Source organism: Equus caballus, chromosome 15, assembly GCF_041296265.1.
Source record: "Equus caballus isolate H_3958 breed thoroughbred chromosome 15, TB-T2T, whole genome shotgun sequence".
Classification (NCBI taxonomy): Eukaryota; Metazoa; Chordata; class Mammalia; order Perissodactyla; family Equidae; genus Equus; species Equus caballus.
This window is the reverse complement of record NC_091698.1, coordinates 45,881,389-45,904,721: the sequence shown is the minus strand read 5'-3', so window position 1 is coordinate 45,904,721 and position 23,333 is coordinate 45,881,389. Positions and strand designations below refer to the sequence as shown.

Below are 23,333 nucleotides of genomic sequence, written 5' to 3'. Positions count from 1 at the left end.
TTTAACTTGTATGTAGAAAAGGTTCTTTCATTTTAACATCATCAAATCTAGCAATTGTTTTCTTTCTGGATTAGGAATTGTGTTTAGAAACGTATTCCTCACTCCCAAAATCACATAAATATTCAATTATTTTCTACTAGTTCCTTTATGGTTTAACTTTTTACATTTAACTCTTTAGTTCATCTGAAACTAATTTTGGTGTGTTGAATGAGAAAGGGATCTAACTTAATTTCAACTAAAATTATAGAATATTAACAACAAATCAGAAGAGTTGTTCATTTTGGAGAGAAGGGTGAAGGAAACAATTGAGAAGGGTACAAAAGAGAGACTTAATCGTGTTGGCAATATTATATTTCACAAGCTGAGTGGACAGTTGTTGTACAGGTCCATAAACTCTTATTTGAAACCTTGGGACCCACTGTGTTTTTTGGACTTTAGAATTTTAGAGATTTTATAAACATAATATGGTACATATTGTATACTACATAACATCCCCCAAAGGGCACCAGGACAGAATCCCATAATCAAACACATTAATATTTTTATAGCAAAATACAAAAGTTTATATTAAATAAAATATATTAAGAAGTTTGATAGCTTCATGTCCCTTCAGGTCAGGTTTTGCAATCAAATTAGCTTTTAAATCACTGTAGCTTTAAAATGTAATTTAACATCTAATTGCCCACTTCGTCCCTCAATAAAACTGTTTCTTCAGTTTTCTTACCAATGTATTCTTGCCATTTTATACTCATTGGCAAGTTATCCCATGCCCCAGGAAAATCCTTTTGGGATTTTAATTCAAATTCCAATAACAAGACAAAAAAGAAAGGAAAGGAAAGAGAAAAAAAAAAAAAAGAAAGAAATTAGAAGCATAAGGACTTTAAAGAAGGAAATAAAACTATTATTACCTATACATCATATACGTGTTTTCAGAGAATACAAAAAAAAATCTACACACAAATTATTAGAAATAATATAAGAGTTTAGTGAAGTGTTAGATTTAAGATCCATAAGCAAAGTCAGTTATCCAACATAAGTGAATTTGCTATGCCAGGACCAGACCAATATGGCTAGTCTGCTTCCTGAACTTGAATCTGTCATATCAAGAAAGAATCTTCGTGCTTTGATAGAAGACACTCCACAACTATCACTGATTTTTTTCCCTTTCACTTAGGTTGCCATGCTGGCTAAGACTTCTGTGGCTATGCCCTCCAATTCCATCATCCTATAGTGATGGCTTTTACCTAGCAAGGAAGTAGATGGATGACATGAAGAGTCAATTGAGTTTCTGTTTGAAAGAAACTGTTACTGATTCCGTAGCTGGTTCTCATCTACATGTAGTTATTCCAAAAAAATTTTAACTGAAAAGAGATTTCTTTCTAGCTAAAAGCCATAATCCCAAATATCTATGTTCCAGCACAAATTCCTTCCTTCCTATGTGAAAATCTTTACTACAAATACGTAACCTGCAACATATTCCCTACTACTTTAACGTTAATCAAAACCCCAGACAGAGAAACAAGTCTCTCTTAGCGTCTCCTTACTTTGAGTTTTTGGGCTTCTCCTCTTACTTTCAGCAGTTCAGTTATAGAGTCCACAAAGCCCTGGTAATGAAAGTTGCACATTTTCTCAATTTCTCGGTCATGATTGCGGATGCGAGTTTCAAGCTTCTCCATGAATCGTCCATGTTCTTCACCATCATAGACAGACCTTTAAAAAAATGGCATGAAGATTACACCAGATTGACTTCTAAGAAAGAATTATAAAACCAGAAGCAAATTTATTTGTCAATTAAATATTTAAGGCACATCAACCACAGAGTAATCCAATTGTATTAATATTGTCCCCAGGCTAGATGAGTTTTTAAGAAAACCCAAAATTTTGCTTCCTTGCTCATTCAAAAATATTTAAGTATTTGATAGTATCCACCTTAGAAGTCTCACCACAATGAAAGGACTGAATTACAACTCCTTTGCACCTTTCTTTCTCAGTTAAACTAATCTAGAAAAACTCAGTTTGGGATAAAGCCAACTATCCAATTACTCCATGACTATACCCAAGAAGCTGATACTGCTGGAGAAAAATCACACAGCTGTGCTGGGTAGACTCAGTTTAGCTATATAATCACAAACCTAAATTGGGCACTCAAAAAATACTGCTAGATAATACCACTAAAACTATCCTCCTTACCACCATTACCAGCACCAAAAAAATCACTTTATATCTCCAAATAACTATAGGTGAGAACTGAACTTTTTCCTCTCCTCAAATGTCCATCCCCTCACTCTCAGCTGCTGACCTGACTACACACTTCACAGAAAAAAACAAAGAAATATTTCCTCTTCTCCTACTAAAACCAACTAACCCACTTACATCTGTAACTCCTACTCTGTCCACCCTCCCATAACAATGGAAAAAGTGTTCCAAGCTCTTTTCTATAGTCAATCCTTCTTGTTGTCTCAAGAACTCTACTCCTGCAAGTAGTCCCTTTTATCTCTCCCCTGCATCACATATTTCTCCCATTCTACTAAATCATTCTCTTGGGTATATAAACATGGCTTTCAGAAATCTGTCCTTACCTACACATTTCCCTCCAGCTACTATCTTATTTCTCACATTTCCCTCCAGCTACTATCTTATTTCTTGGCCGCACTTCCCAGCAAAAGTCCTTTCCACTTCGTCACCTCCCAACAGTTAGCATTCATCTTACTCCACCTAACAGTAGCATTTGCTATGGTTTAATACATCCCTCTTCTTGAAACACTCTTTTCTCTAGACTTCAATATAGCACACTAATGTGGGGTTTTTACCCTTTCACTGGCATGCCTTCTCAATCTCCTTTCTGGGATATCCTCTTCTATTCTTGTTCTAAATATTCCTAAAACCTCTTCTCTTCTCTACCAAGCAATGCCATCTAATTCCATGGCTTTAAAATACCATCTACATAGTGATGACTTCCTAATCTACACCTACCATTCAGAGCACTTTCCTGAGCACTCAAATATCCAGCTACTATTTAACAACTCCAACGATTTTTAAAAACCATCTCAAATTTAACACCAAAAAGAAAATTACCTACCACCAAACTATCTTCACCTCCAAACCTGTTCCTCCCCAAATCTCCCCACCATTCACACATCACATCACAGCTAATGGCACTATCCAGTTGGCCAAGTCAAAAACCCTAATCCAAGAATCACTCCTAATCCACTACTTTCTATCATACACCCCATCCAATCCATTAGTAAGTCCTGACAACTCAACCTCCAAAACGTAACTTAAAATTGACCACATCCCACCACTTCCACTAAGATCCTAGTCTCAATCTGTGTCATCGCCACTGTGGACCAATATAACAGCCTCTTAAAAGTCTCCATTCTGCATTCCCCATTTCCTCCACTCCCCACCTCAATGCAGACATTCTCCATATAGCAGTTAAAATGATCTTTGTAGGGCAATAATTCAAATGTTATCCTCCTGCTTAAATCTTTCTAATGGCTTCTCTTTACAAAAGGAATAAAAATCTTAAATCCCTACCATGGCCTATAAGATCCTATATAATCCAGCCTCTGATTATCTCTCTCTCTAGTTTTACCCCTAGCCTCCTTCCATCCTCTATGCTCCAGCTACACTGGCTTTTTTTTTTAGCCTCTTCTCTTGCTCAAGAATTCTGTTTTTGCTGTTCTTATGCTAGTAATGCTCATCCTCTATATCTTCAAACAACTTTTTCCTTCTCATCATCCATGGTTCATTGCCCATCTCTTCTCCCAACCCATCCCGATTAGAGTGTAAGCTCCCAGGCAAGAACTTTGCCATATTCATCACCATACCTCTAGAATAGTACCAGACAGGCAGTAGGAAGTAAGTAAACATTAGCTGACTAAATGAATGACTAACATTATCTCTAAGACCTCTTTGATCTCTGATATTTGTTCAACAAATATATATTTGTTCATTACCAACATTTTCTGTTTCTATAACCATTTGTGGGTACAAGATCACCACCTTGATCCTGCAGATAAGAAAGCACACTCTCCTCAGCAGATCAGTTCCACTGCCCAAAACTCAGCAGTAACCATAGACAACACATATACAACTTTGGCTTCCAATAAAAATTCTGAACACTTACTTCAGAAAAACCAGAGCAATCCAGATTTAGTCTCCTTACTTTGAAATAAAGGGAAGAGATCTTCAAATAAATTATAAACAAACTCTGCTTTGAGAATTAAGACACACTATAGAATAACCACTTGCCTGAAGGAGCTATTTAGAACACACAAGGCAGAATCTAGCATTGACATTTCAACTAATCTTAAATAAACATAAGGTTTCCCCTTCCAAAGGAAAAGAAAAGAAAGGTTTCCAGGTAAAGATACCAATACCCCTTGCCATTTGAAGAAGAAGAATAACCACTGAAAATTCATCAATCTAAATGGCATAAGTAGGTATTATTCAATATTAGGCAACCTCTTGGTTTCAAATTCAGTTATGTCTTGACCCAGTAATACTTCTAAGTTAAGGAGCAAGTCTACTTCCTTCTACTATTAAAAACTTGTCATTTTTTCCTCCAAAGATCTACATTAATATCACAAAAGACAACCTCAAAGAGAAGAAAATCCCAAAGTTAAGAAATTGATAACTTATATTAATAATGCCTCTCTAGCTCCCTGAACTTCCTATAAAAATATAAATCAAAGAAAGGAAAGGTATATTTTAGCCGCCTGACTGTGTGGCCTTGGTTCTAGCAATGTATTTAACTAGCTATGAGTCTTCCCCAACTCAGTTAATCTCTCCGACCCTCAGCCTTCTCATTTAGAAAACAGGAAGCAATCAATCACAAATTCTCTGTAGTATCAGCTTAGCCTTAAATTTCTACAATTCACTTTCACTTTCCAGTTCAGTCAATAATAATGTAAAGACGATACATTTTCAGAACAGCATAATCAGGTAGTTCAAAACAAGTTAATGAATTTTCTACATCCTTATCACTAGCCACCTGTCTGTTTCTCCTATCTTAGGGCCTTTATGATTCTAATTTTCTTTTTAATTATAATAATGTTGAATAACAAAGATTTACAGTAGATCCGCTGAGTATCTTTCGAGAATTTAAAAAGTTAGAATAAAATGTAAAACTCCCATATTTTGGGACTTTATTTAATAAACTTGTGTTCCATGAGTATGCATCAGAAAATCCACTATTTCCAGATTTTATGTGGATTTTGTGTGAAGAGTTTATGTAAAGAGGCAAAAGCACACATATGTAATTTTAGGGGAACTGATCCATAGTTTCCATCTGGTTATCAAAGAGGTTAAAAACCACTTATTTAAAGGTTTTATTTCAAATTGCCTACCATAGGAAAACGCAGTTCTAGATCATTACCTAACAGTTCAACTTGTATCAGCATCTCAAGTGTATCTCAGCCTTTCTCTGTGCTAACCAACATAAGTATCAGATATAAAATGCTAAAAACAAAAATAAGCAAGTCCTAAATTCTGGAAAGGTCATAGACCTACTAAAGTTAACTTAATATTGGTAGCCAACATTGTACTTGAACAAAGAGTAGCTGCCCCCTCCCACCCCGAATAAATGACTTAAACTAGAGAAAGACTGCCATCTAGTGATCGTCCATTTCTAACAGTCCCTGAAACTTAAATCTGACGTGGCCAAGTAAGAGGGACTGCTTAAAAATCTAAAAATTATATTCTATAATAACTGCTGGCCAAAGACTTGTAACTAGCTATTAAATTATATTTTATATAAAATATTCTAATGTTTAAATGTCCACTTCCAACAGAAAGCAGGATCTTGAGAACAAGGTCATATGCTCTTGACATAAGTGTGCCACAGGCACGTCACAGTTAAACAAGACTATGTACAAAATAAACTGCTCCACTGGTTTGATTATTTGTGATAATCCAAAGAATAGTCTAGTACCTAGTAAAAGGTAAACAAGAAGAAAGGCTTGGAAATTAACAACTCTTTACAGCCTAATTTTGACTCAACTACATAAATGCTGCCTTATGGAGTCTAATTTCCAAAAAGACCCCAAATAAACCACAAGTTTTTACAAACAGTAAAATGTTTCATCCTAGTGTCTATATCTGACACATATTTCTAAACATCTCAACTAGATTTCATGTGCATACTAAGAGAGAGATTTTAACTTACAAAATGGCACTTTATTCCCCTGTAGTGAACCATTACAGGATTCTATCATTTACTAGAGCCAATAGCAACTTAAGTCTGTCAAAAGAGAAAACTAAATAATGTTAATGAGCATATATTATCTCATTTAAATCCTATGCACCTTATAAATGAGACATTATTCCCATTTCATAAATGAGGAATCTGAAACCCAAGACGACGAAGTAACTTGACAAATTCACAGAGCTAGAAAGTGTCCTCTGTAGCACATCAGTCTGTTGTCTCCTTTTAGAGCAAGGAGAGCAAGAAAGCCACATGGACTCCTAAAATGTTAGAGTTGAAAGAGGTCTTAGAGATGGAACACAAGGCCCTTATTGGATAACGGAGGAAACTGAGGCCAAGAAAAGTCAAATGCCTCAATCAAAATTACATTTCTGGGGCCGGCCCCATTACCAAGCAGTTAAGCTGACACACTCCGCTTCAGCAGCTCAGGGTTTCACAGGTTCAGATCCTGGGTGCAGACCCAGCACCGCTCATCAAGCCATGCTGAGGCGGCATTCCACATAGCAGAGTCAGAAGGACCTACAACTAGAATATACAACCATGTACTGAGAGGCTTTGGGGAGAAGAAGAAGAAAAAAAAAGAAAAAGAAGATTGACAACAGATGTTAGCTCAGGTGCCAATCTTTAAAAAACAAAAAAAATTACATTGCTTCTTACTGATAAATCTGGGCCTGACTCCCAAAGAAAACACAATTAGGAAAAGCTAATGCAATACGAAGCCTGACACAAAGCTAAGCGATTCAAAAAAGAGAGATGCACGCACGCACACACTTCTACTTCAAGATAAGTTATTTGCCTATTAGTTGTGTCTACACAATAGCTATTCCATTCTTTTTCCTATTGGAAAAGTCCCAATTTGTTCTGGTATTTCACCTTCCCATCCTACTGCAAGGGGTAAATACTAATTAACCTGTAAACCAATCATGGTAATTCCATTCCCCTTATCAGTAACCACTTAACAGATAACAACTTTCACTGATGAGAAGGGAAGTCTGGCAGTGAGGATCTAAGAAAAGGTTTTCTTTCCTGAAGCATGCAGGAAAACAAACTGCTTTCCCTATTTTGGACATTGTCCTGTAGGATGCTTGGGGATGCAGTAACCATCCTGAGATGAAAGAAGATATTGTCAATAATCTGAGCATGGCAACGGGAAAAGATGAAAAACACGTGGGCCCTTGATGATGCCCCAACCCTGAAAGAGTTCTATCTCCAGACCTCATGTTATGTGAGCTAATAAATTTCTTCTTTTAAGGGAATTTCCTATTTCCACTTTCCCTCAATACCCTGCTACTTGCAAGGGAAAGTATCCTACATGCACATTGTTCAGTCTTCAAAGGGAGCAGGCAAATCAAAGAAAACCAATAGCAAGTCAAAGTCTACATAACACTAAGGAATCTTGTTCCCAGGACCTAGACTGCTCTTCCCCCTTTTTTTCCATTTTAGTTAAGAGTTAACTCCCATTCACTCTTCAAATCTCAGCTCACACCTTACTTTTTCTGAGAAACCTTCTCTAATCACAAAGACTCTGTTATGTGCTCCTCCTATGTTATTCACACCATCAGAGCGTTTATTAAACTATATTCTGATTGTCCATTCACTTGTCAATTTCCCCACACTGGAACATGAATCTCCTTGTAAGAGACTGTGTCTTGACCATTTATCCCCAGCTCCTGGCACAGAGCCTGGCACGGAAGACATCATGCCTGTATACTGAAGAGAGAGTAAGAGAAGGTAAGGTAGGAGACTAAGATGTAGGTTTCTGATTGTCTCAAAGTTGGTCGCAGAAGGGTATCACATCCAACAAAGTTTATCTGTTGAGATGTTTTCAGAACCAAGAACTTCAAGACACAAAGGATGCAACACTTGGTTTCTGTTTTTGATTAACCCAAGAAAAAATTCTAAAGTTAATTCTGGTCTTTTCTTTTTCATATATATTCTTTTTAACTTCTGTCATGATTTTAGTCCTGAAGCATTTTCTTCTCACTAAGCTCCATAAAAGTGTCATTAGTATTTCTGTTTATTCCAAAAGTTAAAAATAAAGTGGAAAAAACAGATTTGAGCACAATGTTGAAAGAGAAACTATAGGAGGTCAAGAGGAGTTTAAAGTCCCTCCCCCTCCTTACCTCAGTTTGTCTATCAATTTAATTCAGACATTACTATGGCAATTTTGATGCTCTGAGTGCATAAAGGTGAAAGTAGATCACTGTATAGCATTAATGACAGGGAAACATGTGCTAGCTAATGAAGTCTAAGCTGAAGACCATACCCAAATGTTTTTGTACTGCCACTGGAGATCAAATACATTTAAACCCTTTCTCCACCCTTGTAGATTCCAACCTACCCAACTGGCTTCACCAAGATAGCACATGCAACCAAAAGAATGTTGTGATGGAGATCTCCCTCAAGGCAGGAAGGGAACCCCACATCTCCACGACGGCTATTTTCAGAGAGATAAAAACAGGGTAGAGAAGTTTCAACCAGCATCTAGCCAAAGAGCCTACTAAAAACCAGGTATTGGTTAACAGCACAGGAAAGTGGACTTGTCACAAAACATCAGTCAGGTCAACAACAGACTATTAGGAAATAAACTAATGAAAGCAAGGAAACTCTATATTAAGGATATAGAGCACAACCAGAGGCTCTCACAGCTAGAATATACAACTATGTACTGGGGGGCTTTGGGGAGAAGAAGAAAGAAGAAGAAAAAAAAAGGATTGGCAACAGATGTTAGCTCAGGTGCCAATCTTTAAAAAGAAAGGATATAGAGACTGTCATAACTACTATCATGATTCTATCACACTGTTAGAACAATTAATCACCATAAGTAACTGCAAACACGAAGGCACTTAGAAGATACGTTAGTGGCTTCATTTTGGAATAAACATTTTGGTCTCTGTATCAATTTGTGTTAAGTGCAAAAAGATTTATTCTGTTGCAGCTTTCAGGGGTAATCATGAATCTGGCAGCTAAAAATTGGATTTCAATGTTGCTGCCAAATAAAAGAAATAATCCATCTATAGCCTGGTGATATCCATTGAACCTAAACTGGAAAACCGTTGAAAGCAGAGTAGTAATACAGTTGGTATATACAAGGTTATAATTAACATTGGTAGATGAGCTCCAGTTTCTTTGCACAGAATTCAAAGTGTCAAGTTTAACACTTAAACGTGCAAAGTTGGAGCTAAATGAATCTACTGATTCACTTAATATCTACCACCATCATAATGAACCTGAATCTGGGGATGTTGGTAAAACTCCAAGATCTTTTACAAGAGATATTAAGTATTCAATTAAACAATTTCTCTGAAGAGGTATGTAAATATTTTTAAAGACTGTATATTAATTGAAGAAATGCTCCAGAGTCTCCACCCTTAAAATTATTATTATGGTTCCAATGACAGAGATCATAAAGCTATTAATACAGAAAACAAACCAATGGGTGTAGGTATTACAAACACTTAAGTGAATAGTCCTGGTCTCCTTATGCATGTAAATTTAATATGGGCTTAAGAAAATCAGACCAACCAAGTTTCCCAGAATCACTAAATCAAACTATAATCAACATAAGTGACATCATTTGTAGATGTGTGTGTTGTATATAATATATATGTACATATATATGTACATACATATGTATATAGTATACATCCATATATCTATATGTGTATTATATAGTGTGTATGCTATATATTGTGTGTGTGTGATACATACACATATGCAAAAAACACACACATAGACTTTCCTGATTTTCTGAGAAGGAACCAGACTTGCCAACATTACATTCGATTTCTGGTCAAATTTCATCCACAAGTGATTGTTTACTGATACCTCATGGCCAAAAGTGACCACAATTTAAAATTCTTTAAGATTATAAGCAATGAAGACCCTGAAAGAAGGATGGATAAAAGGTATCAAAACAGTTTCCATCCTTAAAAATGGCAGAAAACAAAGTAAGCAAAATATAAAGATATTCCATGAACAATATGGAAGACTGGACATGCCATGAAAAACCTTTCTACTACTAAACTTCAAAAACTGCTGGATTAACTTTCTAAAGCTTTTTCCGTGTATGGCTAAGCAAAAAAGAAAATAAGGAAAATCTCCAGAGGCTAAAACAAAACTGGAACAGGAATCTAGACTCTCCCAATCCCCCATAACCTAATGCTTCTATTTTACAGACATACAGGAAACAAGAGACAAAGTCTAGGGCCCACAAAAGGTGCAGACTCTAATCAGAGGCCTCCAAATGAATTATGCCAAAATACCCAAGGGCTACACCCTTAGTGAAAGTAGAAAGTAGAAAAAACTCTTCCCCATAAAGAGAGACTATAAGGAAACTTACCTGTCTGGAACGTGGCTTTGGGTGGGGAAGAAGGGGAAATTCCCGGGGGGAATCTGAAGCCACAAGCTGGCCTTCTGACAGAAGGGAGGCCCATATTAATACTATTAATACTCTCTGTGTGGTCTGAGATACCTCAAATGGAGAATTTATTTTAAAAGTAGTCTTGTCTGATTGTTAGTGCCCCCAGAAAACTGACTGAAAGAAAGGCAAATCTCCTCTAGAGGCATGCATCTTAACCCATACTTCCAAGAATTCTCACAAATAACATCCCTTTGAGCTGGAACTCAAGTATCAAAAACCATAAAACACACAAGAAAACAAGGCATATAAACAAGAATCAATAGAAACACACAGAATCAGACTTGCAAAGGCTTAAAAATAAATACATGTAGCAGCCCAGTGGCATAGTGGTTAGGTTCGTGCGCTCCACTTCCATGGCCCAGGGGTCACAAATTCAGATCCCAGGCATACACCTAGCACTGCTCGTCAAGCCACACTGTGGCTTGATCTCACATAAAATAGAGGAAGATTGGCAACAGATGTTAGCTCAGGGCCAATCTTCTTCACACAAAAAACTATACATTAAGTAAATAAATAAGTGCATGTAAATTAAAAATAAATGTCTAATATGTTTAAAGAAATATGAGGGAATTACCAAAATAATAAAAAAATAGACACACTGGAAAAGATATATAGAAGTCTTATAATAAAAACTTTAATTTATATTCAAAATTTAATAAATAGGAAGGGACAATACTTAACTGGGAGGTATACGTAAAACTTACACAAAATGCAGCACAGAGACAAAAGAGGGAAAACGTCTTGGGCTGGCCCCGTGGCCGATTGGTTAAGTTCGCGCGCTCCGCTGCAGGCAGCCCAGTGTTTCGTTGGTTCGAATCCTGGGCGCGGACATGGCACTGCTCATCAGACCACGCTGAGGCAGCGTCCCACATGCCACAACTAGAAGGACCCACAAGGAAGAATATACAACTATGTACTGGGGGTCTTTGGGGAGAAAAAGGAAAAAATAAAATCTTTAAAAAAAAAAAAAAAAAAGATGGAAAACGTCTTAGTCCATTCCAGCTGCTATAACAAATTACCAAAGACTGGGTAGCTTATAAACAACAGAAATTTATTTCTCACAGTTCTGCAGAGTGGAAGCCTGAGATCAGGGTGCCAGCATGATCAAGTGAGGCCCTTCTTCTGGTAGCGAACTTGTATCCTCAGATAACAGAAAGGGCAAGCAAGTTCTCTGGGTCCTCTTAATAATCTCATACATGAGGGTTCCACCTTCATGACCTAACTACTTCCCAAAGGTCCCACCTCCTGATACCACCACCTTGGGGGTTAGGATTTCAACATATGAATTTTGAGGGGACACAAACACTCAACCTATAGCAGAAAACATTAAAGAATGGTTAAGAACATCGAGAACAGGACGGGCTTAATGGGAGCTCTAGTAAGATATAATAAACAGGTAATATTCAAAGAAATAGCTAAGAATTTCCCAGAATTGATAAAAGATATAAGGAAGTTGTTATCCTCAAAATAAAAAGGCCTATAAGCTTTACCAAAAGTAGTCCCCCAACAGAGGAAGGGCACTTCTCCCTGTTCAACTATACCTATTAACATTTAGAACTGGCTGCCTATTTATCCATTCTCTTCACGGCTCAACTTCAGTAGCATATAGAACCTTACTCTGATGGAGCTAATTATGCAAATACATGGGCACTTAGCACCATCTAAACATTTATCAACTCATTCTTCTACTACCTACAGCATCTATTCCAAACTGTTGCCATTCTCTTTAAGCTCTCAACCTCGATCCTGAAACTTTCTTTCATAACAAATGACTTTGCCGCATACTTCACAAAGAAAGTTCAAGCTCATTAGGCATGAATCTTCTTCATTTAATGCATTCCAATATACAAGTCTATCTCTATCTCTACCTTTACACTTGTGCCTTACTATCTCAATGAAACAGATATCCCAACCTCAATGTAAAAATTAATCCTATGTTCTAAAAATCTCATTTCTCCTCTACTCCAGGAATGTTACTTCATCAACACTTTTTCTAATTTCTGTACTTTCAAATGTTTCATTTCTATTGACTTCTCTTAATAAAACATGTCCCCCTCTTAACAAAACAACACGACCCTTTTTTAAAAAGGTACTATTAAATTAAAATCTCTTCTGATAATTTTCCTTCTGGCATCCTTTCTCTTTCTCTCTCTCTCTCTTCTTTCATAGTTAAGATACTTAAAAGAGCAGACTATACTCATCGCCTCCATTTCCTCAAATCAGACTTTCCCTTCAATCCAGTGTAACCTGTTTCTTATTCACATTACCCCAGTGAACCTATTCTTGCTAAGGTCAATAAAAGCCTACTAACTGTCAAATCAAATATCCATTCTTCAGTTCATCATTTACTTGATTCCTCTTTTGAATGAGCCACCACTAACCATTCCCTCCTTCTTAAATACCTACTCCTGCAACTTCCATTACATTTCCCTTATCAGTTTCCAATAATTCTTCTTCCTTCTGGCCCTCAATACCTGCTTGGCCTTCATCTCCTCTCATTCTTCCTACATAATCCCTCAGAGATACCATCAATACTTCAGCTTTCGCTATTAATTAACCATCTTTGGTTCCCAAGTCAGTAACACCAGGGCCTATCTCTATCAAATCCTATAAACCTGAATATCCAACCACACCATTCATCCTCAAAAACATTTCAAACTGTGCATGTCAAAAGTTGAAATCAGGGGCCGGCCCCGTGGCCAAGTGGTTAAGTTCACACACTCTGTTTCGGCAGCCCAGGGTTTTGCGGGTTCGGATCCTGGGCACGGACATGGCACCACTCGTCAGGCCACACTGGGGCAGCGTCCCACATAGCACAACCAGTGGCACTCACAACTAGAATCTACAACTATGTACTGGGGGGCTTTAGGGAGAAGAAGAAGAAAAAAAAAAGGAAGACTGGCAACAGTTGTTAGCTCAGGTGTCAATCTTTAAAAAAATAAAAAAGTTGAAATCATTAGCTTTCTACCAAACCTATACTTCCCTCCTACATTCACCATCTCAGTTGAAGGTACCAACAGCCACCCAGTTACCCAAACTACAAATACATACGTAAATTAACCTTGACTCCTCACTTCACCTCACACCTCCCTCCAATTAATCAATCACCAAGACCTAACAATTCTAATTCCATAATATCTCTTCCATACTTTTCTTCCTCCCTATTCTCCCCTGCTACTGCCTTGGCTTATGTCCTCATTACCTCTCTTCTGAACAACTGTTTTCACCTCTCTTTTCTTAATTCCATCTTTGATACTTCTTTTACAGTAATCTTCTTTAAATGAAACATGATCATGAAACACAAACACACACACCCCACTTTAGGATTACGTCCTGCCTCAGGTTCAAGTCCAAAGACCATAGCATAGTATATAAGACCCCTCCATGTACAAATTTATCTCTGAATACGTCCACATTCACTCTACAGCTCTACTTGAGTGTACTATGTAGTCCCTCTGCCCAGAATCTCCTCACTCTCACCTTATCTGATAAATTCCTATTCAATCTTCAAGATTCAGCTCAAAACTCACTCCTTCTATAAAACCTCCCTCCTTACTACAACTACTATAACCTAGTATAGAAGCTCCCCTCCTTACCAGCTAGGTAGAACTTAAGAAATTGTTAATAAAACCGGAGAGAATTTAAGCCTGCACTCTCTGGAGGCATTTACACCAAACAGGATTTGAGTCCATTCTTTGAAGATTTATATTGAAGGTTACTTTTCTCCTACTTAGTGACATGCTGATACTAGGCATCTTTTCCCAAAAGAGGTCAATATCATCTACAATAAAAATCTGCTGCAACATATAATAGTCTAGATTTTTAGGGAATATATTTAAAAATCTATTTTGAAAAATGAAGAAACAAAATCTGTTGAAACACCTACCCCTATCCTTGACAAGAAGTGATACAGGATAAGCGGCACTTCTTAGCCACAGTATCCTCATTTACCACCTGGCCCTCATTTTGACACTGTGCAAATCTGAACTGGCCTTGAACCTATGAAACCATGTATGGTTTAAGGTAAATTTCACCAGAAGAACTATCATCTTGTTTTGCCTTAAATTCTTGAACAAATGCCTAGTATTATCCTAGAAATGAATGGACACTACCACTAATGACACTCACTGATGGAAAGCTGAGTTGATAATCTTTTGTTTTGAAATGTTTATTTGTTCATATTTTTGAAAGGGTACTACACTGAGCACTCTACATGGCAATGATTTCTTCACATGTCTATCTTCCCTACTGGACCATGAGTTCCTTGAGGCTTTACACCTGGAACAATGCCTGTATTCCCATAGAGAAGGCATTATAAAGTGGCAAAGGGCCTAAAGCAGTGCCCAAAAATGTTTCCATATTTGAACTTTCTACGAAGACAAGTACTAGAGTTAATAATAAACATTCCCACTGGAAAAGTAAATTCAAGTTCTAGCAGTGCAAATAATTTGTACTTCAGCTAAAATGATAAATAGAAAAAGAAGGAATCGGAGGAAGAAAAGAAGCAACTTAGAAGGCTCAAGGAAATCTTTTGTAGGAGAAGCGAAGTGTCTGGGAATAATTTGTTATTTCCCTAGCTCTCCTCTAACCTTCTCTGGAAGCTAGGAGAAGGAAGATGATTAAACTGCAACAAGACCTGGCTCTGAAGGGAAATGGTGTTTCTGGCCCTTGTTGCCAACAGAAAGGGGAGGGTGACAGCAGTCCCTAAGGGCTTTTAGAAAAAATTGCTTCCAGGTGGAAATTTTTTATGGTACTATGCAGCCTGGAGCCATTTTTTGCTTTTTTTCTTAACCATGGATGATTAAATCATGGACAATCAGGCTACAACAATGGAAACAGTTAGATAGCTCCCAAACATCATGATTATATGCTCCAAATTACCAAGCTAACTTGCAAGGGAGAGAAAAAATTTGTTGGCAAAGTCTTTTGGGGTGGAGTCTGTTAAAGATTTGTATTTGGTAGAAAATAAAAGTAGTCAAGCACTCTGTATCATAATGATAAACATCAGTCTCATACCAAGACTAGACACTGTTATGGACAGTCATGGAGAGCGGAACAAAGGGCGATGCGACATGTCCTGTTATTTAGCAGTTTTTCATCACTTTATTTTGACCTGGATTAAGTGTTCTATTAAGCAGTTATCATAGCAGTATGCAGAGAAATCCTGCCACACATCATATGGGGCAGTTAAATCAATTTATACCTGACCATGGTTCTGCAAAAGTCTGAGGCGTATGTCTGAGTTTGTGATGATGGCTCAAGAACATGAAGGGGAAAAGTTACAATATCAACTCATAAGAAAAGCATAGAAAATTAGAGGCCAATTATTCCACCACTCAGCAGTTTAATATAGGAAATCTTACTATACCATTATCACCCAGAACATTAAAGGATAAATCCACCTCAAAATAATAATGGTAACATCCCACAACTAGAAGGACCTGCAACAACTAAGATATACAATTATGTACCAGGGGCGGGGGGGGGGGGGGGGGGAAGGGGGTTAGGAAATAAAGCAGAAAAAAAAAATTATAACAGTAAAAGTAACCATTTTACAAACACACACCAAGCCCTCTGTTAAACATTTTACATGCACTAACTCACTTATTCCTCAAAAATAATACTACTGGAGTAGGCATCATTAGCATCATCTCACACATGAAGCAACCTCTCTGACATTCCCAGTACACAGAAACATTTACCTTCCCCAGGTTGCTACAATTGTATCAAGGATAAGATGAAAGAAAAAGGATGGGGGAAAGAAGAGGAAGATGGGACAGAGGGGAAGGCAGAGGAGAAAAACACCAAAATAATACAAACTTGCCATTTATTTGGATAATGCAATTGTGACTTTTTTCTTTCTACTTTTCTATAACTTTATATTGTCTTTAAATAAACATGTATTGCTTTTACAATCGAAAGAAGGAAATAAAGAACCACCCCGATAGTGTAGAGGTTAAGTTCAGTGCACTCTGCTTCAGCGGCCCAGGTTCGGTTCCCAGAGTGCAGCACCACACCACTCGTCTGTCAGCAGCCATGCTGTGGCAGCGGCTCACATAGAAGAATCAGAACACACAACTATACACAACTATCTAATGGGGCTTTGCGGGGGGGAGGGCGAGGGAGAGACAGAGGGAGGTGGAGATTGGCAACAGATGTTAACTTAGGGCAAACCTTCCCCGGCCAAAAAAAAGGAAATGCATTCTAAGAAGTCTAGAATAGTACCTGGTTCATAGTAGATGCTCAATAGAATACTGAATAAAAATCAAAAAAGAATAAACACTTCAGAGTAACCTGGGGTCTAATTTTTAATAATTATAAAAAATCAAATACATGTGAAAATATAGAATGAAAATTTCTCCTCAAAATCTATCCCCTACAAACCCAAGAAGGAATCACCTCTGGTCAGAATTGTTAAAATTCACTATCTTTTCTATATTCTAACCTTCTCTTATTATTGATCATAATCTCAAAATGTATTAAAATGTTCAAATATTTGATACCTTTAAATTCTTTTTTTTTTTTGAGGAAGATTAGCCTTGAGCTTACATCTGCTGCCAATCCTCCTCTTTTGGCTGAGGAAGACTGGCCCTGAGCTAACATCCGTGCCCATCTTCCTCCACTTTATATGTGGGATGCCTACCACAGCATGGCTTGCCAAGCGGCGCCATGTCCCCATCCGGGATCTGAAGTGGCAAACCCCAGGGTACTGAAGCAGAATGTGCGCACTTAACCACTGCGCCACTGGGCCGGCCCTTGATACCCTGAAAGTCTTCATTTGAAAATTGACGTGGCCGTTTCCTAGAGCCCTTCTAGTGCAACTGGGAAGCCCATCAATTAACGTTCTTCCACGATCCTTCAAACAGAAGGGAAACAGGGGAGCCTCGATGGTTATTATGATGGAATCTCTGATCTCTTACTAAATAACTTGACTTGTGAACTGGAAAAGTAGGCCATTTTCTGTTGTTTCCTATTCCATTAACATGATATGCAAATCTCTACCAATATCATAAAGCTATTTACATAAAACTTTCATGTTTTAGACAAAAATAAATCAGGATGCACCCCTCCTCTCACACCATGAGTGCCATGTTTCCACTATGAATCAGTATTGTGTCCCTTTTTCATAGAAGCATTTGTTTAAGGATGGTATAAACTAGCCCATTTTAAGGATCTCTCTTTAATATAAAAATGTGCATAAAAAAGGAACCTAAGAGATGATCCAGCACAAACTCACAGACACAAGTTCAATTTTTTCTAGATATCTCTATCACATACTTGTCCAGCTTCTGCGGAAGCATCTCCAGTAAATGGAAGTTCATTATAAGGCAGTCAATCCCATTTCAACAGCTTTTGCAAAGTTTTTATACAAAAGTAAAATTTGCCTTCCTATAATTTTCACCATTTATCTTATTTTTGCACTCAAAAGACCACTGAGAACAAGTCCTTGATTCCTCCCTTCCCTTCTGAAGACCAAACAACCTGAAATTATTCAACTATTCTACATAGAAAGAGCCTTTCAGTTCAGGTTTTTGCCCTCTGGACACGTTCCAGTAGTCAACATTCTTCTCAAAGTGTAGCAAAACAGGCAGTATTGCACAGTGGTCAAGAGCACAGGCTTCACAGCCAGACTTCCCGGATTCAAGTCTCAGTTCTGCTACTTATTTATTGTGTGACATTGGGCAAGTTATTAAATTCTCTATACTTCAGTTTCCACATCTGTAAAATGCAGTTTCCACATCTGTAAAATGCAGATAATAATGGCAACCACGTCATACAGTTGTTGCGTGAAGACTAAATGGCATAATGTAAGTAAAGCACTCAAAACGGTGCCTGGCACAGAGAGAGCATGCTATAAATATTAGCCATTCAAAAATCAAGCATGGTCAATTTAGGAAAATAAGACACATCTTTAACCTTGTTACTCAGCTTCTATTAAAACAGCCTAACAATAACGCTTTAGCAGTTCTGGCAGTCATATTGTGCTGTATATCAAGCTTAAAATCAAATAAACTCTTTTTGTTGTTGTTTTTGTACATTGCTGCATTCATTCAGTAGATATTCTGAATCTGCACCTTACTACCTTTTACAAATATAGTACATTTTTCCAGTCTTCTGAGATCTTTTGAGACAATGATTTTGTCATTCAACCTTCTATTTCCATGTTTCCCTTTGTTAAGTACGTAAATATTTTCACAAAAGAAAACTCATTATGGGGAAGAACAGAAATGCAAGCAACCCTAGGATCTAAGAAAGGAGAACCCTGGGAAACACCAACATATAAAACTGGGAGATTTTCTGGTTCCATTTTAAGGAGGAAGGAGGGACCGTTAATCATATAACGTCAAATAGAGAGCTTGAGAAAGTTAATGTTCAGTCTTAAAAAAAGAAGTCACCAACCCCACTTCCTTGGGCCAACATTCAGCCCCCCAACTGTGTCCAACTTGGAGAGAACTTGCCATGAGCCAAAGCTTTTAATGTCCCTCCCTTTTGAAGGCACAATGGAAACAATTCCCCAGAACAAAGGAGTTGCGTCAGCGAGCTCTCTGTTCTTTCAAGTTGGAAGGACAGTTGATTCACACCATGTGTCGGAGAGAAACACCAGTTAGAACCAAGTGAGATAAATTTTAGGCCTCCTGAGCTGTTTAATATGAAACTGCAATAAATCATCTTTACAGCAAATTATAAACAAAATATTTTGTTTACCCTCCCTCTCATATGCTCCTTCCCTTGAAAAGAAATTTTAAGACTATTCATAATTCCAAGATCACATCTGCTCCATCAAATCACTTTCAGGGGGCCAGCCCCATAGCCAAGTGGTTAAGTTCACGCACTACGCTTCAGTGGCCCAGGGTTTCACCAGTTCAGATCTTGGGTGCGGACATGGCACTGCTCATCAGGCCATGCTGAGGCAGCGTACCACATAGCACAACCAGAGGCACTCACAACTAGAATATACAACTATATACCCGGGGACTTTGGGGAGAATAAAAAAAAAAAGATTGGCAACAGTTGTTAGCTCAGGTGCCAATCTTTAAAAAAAAAAAGAAAAGTAAAGAAATAATTTTCAAATATTAGCATCCAGAACCAATGATCTGGATTATACTCCCAAAACACTGCCCTGGCATATCACAGCCAGCCTTGCTATATACAGTCCTTTGTGTTCCAAGATAGAAGATAGGGTTAGTTGAGTGATGGTCATGGTCTTTTATTATGATCTCACTTCTGTCATTAATTGTCTCTATGTGTAGTCATTTTTGTATCCACTCTGGCCAATGTTACTTTATACCTAGACCAAGAAATCAAATATATATTCAACTACATAAATGATACTAAAATGACTTTATTTTTAATACTCTGAAAGATAAAAATAAAATCTGAAATAACCTTGATCTATGCGGATTTACTTAGAAAAATGGCACTGAAACACTCAAAATGAAATTTAACAGAATGAGTGATTCCAAAACACAAGCCATAAAATATAAGTTGGGGAAAGCCTAGCTTAACATGTTGAAACATTTTTCTGAAAAGAGAGGTTACTAAAACTACATGATTGGTTCAATACAGGGAACTAAGGAATTACAATGGGTAACTGAGGGTAAAGTAAATTGCCTTCCTCTCAGAAATGACTCTATGATTCTAATTTAGATATCTGCCTGAGGCCTAGTATATATTTTCATGATTCCTCTATTATCAATTATCTATTACCTATTATCAATCAATCTGGTCTAGAGTATACGACTTCTTTAGAGAATCTGATACCCTACGCGGCCAACTCTGAAGTCAACAAAATGGCGATCTAGTATTAGGCCCAAACATCACTGCAGAAACAAAGCCTGCTTACCAGCAAAATACTTCTCCAAACAATTCTGTTCAGGCCACTCTCCCAAAGCTAAGAAATATGACTATCACACTCCAGTTCTCCAATCTATGGTATAAGTTGATTATTTACCTAATAAGGGAAAATGGGGGCAATTTTTTAAATGTTAAAGATACACTAAACTAGACGAAATATACTTTTTAAAGGCAGGAGAAATTTGATGGTTAAATAATACAATAATTAACCACAAACAGTTTTCTCAGAAATTTAAGAAAACTGGCTATACTAGGTGGTTTGGACATTTTTCCAACATAGGCTCATTTAATAAGTATTTACTGAGAATTCACTTAAAAAAGAGACAAGAATGTTTCCCTTTGAGGGAGCCCATACTATAGCAAAGAAGGACACAAGGAAATACAATTTTGTTTAAAATCACAATTAAAGGTGATTTTAAACCTGTGAAGAAATTAACATAATGTTTAAATCTGTATACTTAAATCTATACATGTTAAATCAGTACACTTTGCATTATAGCAATCTACAATAATGTTCAGTATAGAACTAGATGAGTCAGAAAAGGCTTCTTGGAGTTGCTGAAAACCAGTAATAAAGGGAAAAAAACATAGGAGGGAAAAAGGACAAATTACACACCAAAAAAACAAAAAATGACTACAGACTTGTCATTCAAATTATGTAAGCAAGAAGACAGTGGAAAGTTATCTTTAAAGGGCTGAAGAAAAAATTGCAGACCTAGAATTCTATATCCAGCAAACATATTCTTCAAAACCTGAGGACAAAGATTTTTTTCAGACAAACAAACTCTTACAGAATTTGTTGCCAGCAGACCTACACTATAAGAAACATTAAAGGAAATTCTTTAGGCAAAAAGAAAATGAAATCAGGTCAAAACATGGATCTACACAGGGGCTGGCCCCGTGGCCGAGTGGTTAAGTTCGCGCGCTCCGCTGCAGGCAGCCCAGTGTTTCGTTGGTTCGAATCCTGGGCACGGACATGGCACTGCTCATCGGACCACGCTGAGGCAGCGTCCCACATGCCACAACTGGAGGAACCCACAACGAAGAATGTACAACTATGTACCGGGGGCTTTGGGGAGAAAAAGGAAAAAAATAAAAAAATCTTAAAATATAAAAACATGGATCTACACAAAAGAATATGAGCATAGGAAATGGTAAATACAAAAATTTTTATCACTTTTAAAATTTCTTTAAAAGATAATCGAACGTTTAAACCAAAAGTAATAGCAATGAACTGTGGAATTCATAACATATATAAAAGTAAAATATATGTTAACAATAACTCAAAAGTCAATAGGGGAAATGAAAGTACACTACTGTAAGGATCTTACACATGAATAGGCATGGTATCATTTGAAGGTAGATTATTGTCTTAATCAGTTTGGGCTGCTATAACAAATTACCATAGACTGGGTGGCTTAAACAACATATATTTATTTCTTACAGTTCAGGAGACCGAAAAATCCAAGATCAAGGCACTGGCCAATCCAGTGTTTGGTTAAGTCCCACTTCCTGGTTTGCCAGACAGCCATCTTATCACTGTATCCTCACATTGCAGGGAGCAGAGGAAAGAGCAAGCTCTCAGCGTGCTTCAGATGAGGGCACAAATCCCATTCATGAAGGCTCCACCTTCATAACCTAATAACCTGCCAAAGGCCCCACCTCCTAATACCATCACACTGGGGTTAGGCTATCAACATATGAATTCTGAAGGGACACAAAACATTCAGGCCACAGCAACCGTCATAAGCTAAAGATGCATTCTGTAAACCCTACAGCAATCACTAAAAAATAAAATAAGGGCCGGCCCAGTGGCATAGTGGTTAAGTTCATGCACTCCGCTTCAGTGGCCTGGGCTTTGCAGGTTCGGATTCCAGGCAAGGACCTGGCACCACGTGTCAAGCCACACTGCGGTGGCGTCCTACATAAAGTAGAGGAAGACTGGCACAGACATTAGCTTAGCGACAATCTTCCTCAAGCAAAAAGAGGAAGATTGGCAACAGATGTTAGCTCAGGGCCAATCTTACTCACACACGAAAATAAATAAATAATAAAATAAAATAAAAAGGTATACCTAATAAGCCAATAGTGGAGCACAAAGGAATTTTAAAATATATTTGGTTTATCTAATGCAGCTAAGGAGAGTAAAAAATGAGGGAAAAAGGGACAAAGAACAGACGGGACAAATAAAAAATAAACAGCAAGACAAGAGATTTAAACCTAGTCAAATAGGTAATTTTACTAATGTGAATGGCTTCCTCTTTTCCCGCTTTCTTTTCAATTAATTGTATATACTTTCTCTTCCCCCCTTCCCATCATTTGAGCTAATGTAGTCATTCCTTCGTGTAGTGCCTTGGCATAGTTTTTTGGGGGGGGGGGGGGTTGTTTTCTGTGGTTTTTTTAAGATTTTTATTTTTCTTTTTTCTCCTCAAAGCTCCCCAGTACATACTTATTTTTTAGTTGTGGGTCCTTCTAGTTGTGGCATGTGGGAGGCCGCCTCAGCGTGGCTTGATGAGCTATGACCATGTTCACACCCAGGATCCGAACTGGTGAAATCCTGGGCCTCCGAAGCAAAGTGCAGGAACCCAACCACATGGCCACGGGGCAGGCCCCCCTTGGTATAGTTTTGTTGCTTGTGTTTATTCTGCTTGAGGATCTTGAAGCTTCTTGGATTTCCATTCTAATTTTTCAGAGAAAACCACTTTAAACTTTTTAAAATGCTTCTGGCTTTAATTTTCTTGAGGTAAGTGCATATCTGTAAAAAATATGATAATATTCCTGCTTTCTTTTTATCAGTTTTAGATACTTCTTGCTATAATCTATTAGATTAAACGTACCTCATCCTAC

At 37.5% G+C, this 23,333-nt stretch overlaps 1 protein-coding gene across 5 annotated transcripts in view; it reads right to left on the bottom strand.

The window, feature by feature from the left end:
- EXOC6B (exocyst complex component 6B) overlaps positions 1–23,333 on the bottom strand; it is a 579,301-nt gene that overhangs the window by 494,963 nt on the left and 61,005 nt on the right. For all 5 annotated transcript variants that reach the window (XR_011425979.1, XR_011425980.1, XM_001492091.7 and 2 more), the window contains exon 2: positions 1,545–1,710. Coding sequence is in view for 3 of the 5 variants with exons in the window: in XM_001492091.7 (XP_001492141.2) it covers positions 1,545–1,710 (166 nt within the window). In the remaining 2 variants the exon portion in view is untranslated. The remainder of the gene's footprint in view (positions 1–1,544; positions 1,711–23,333) is intronic.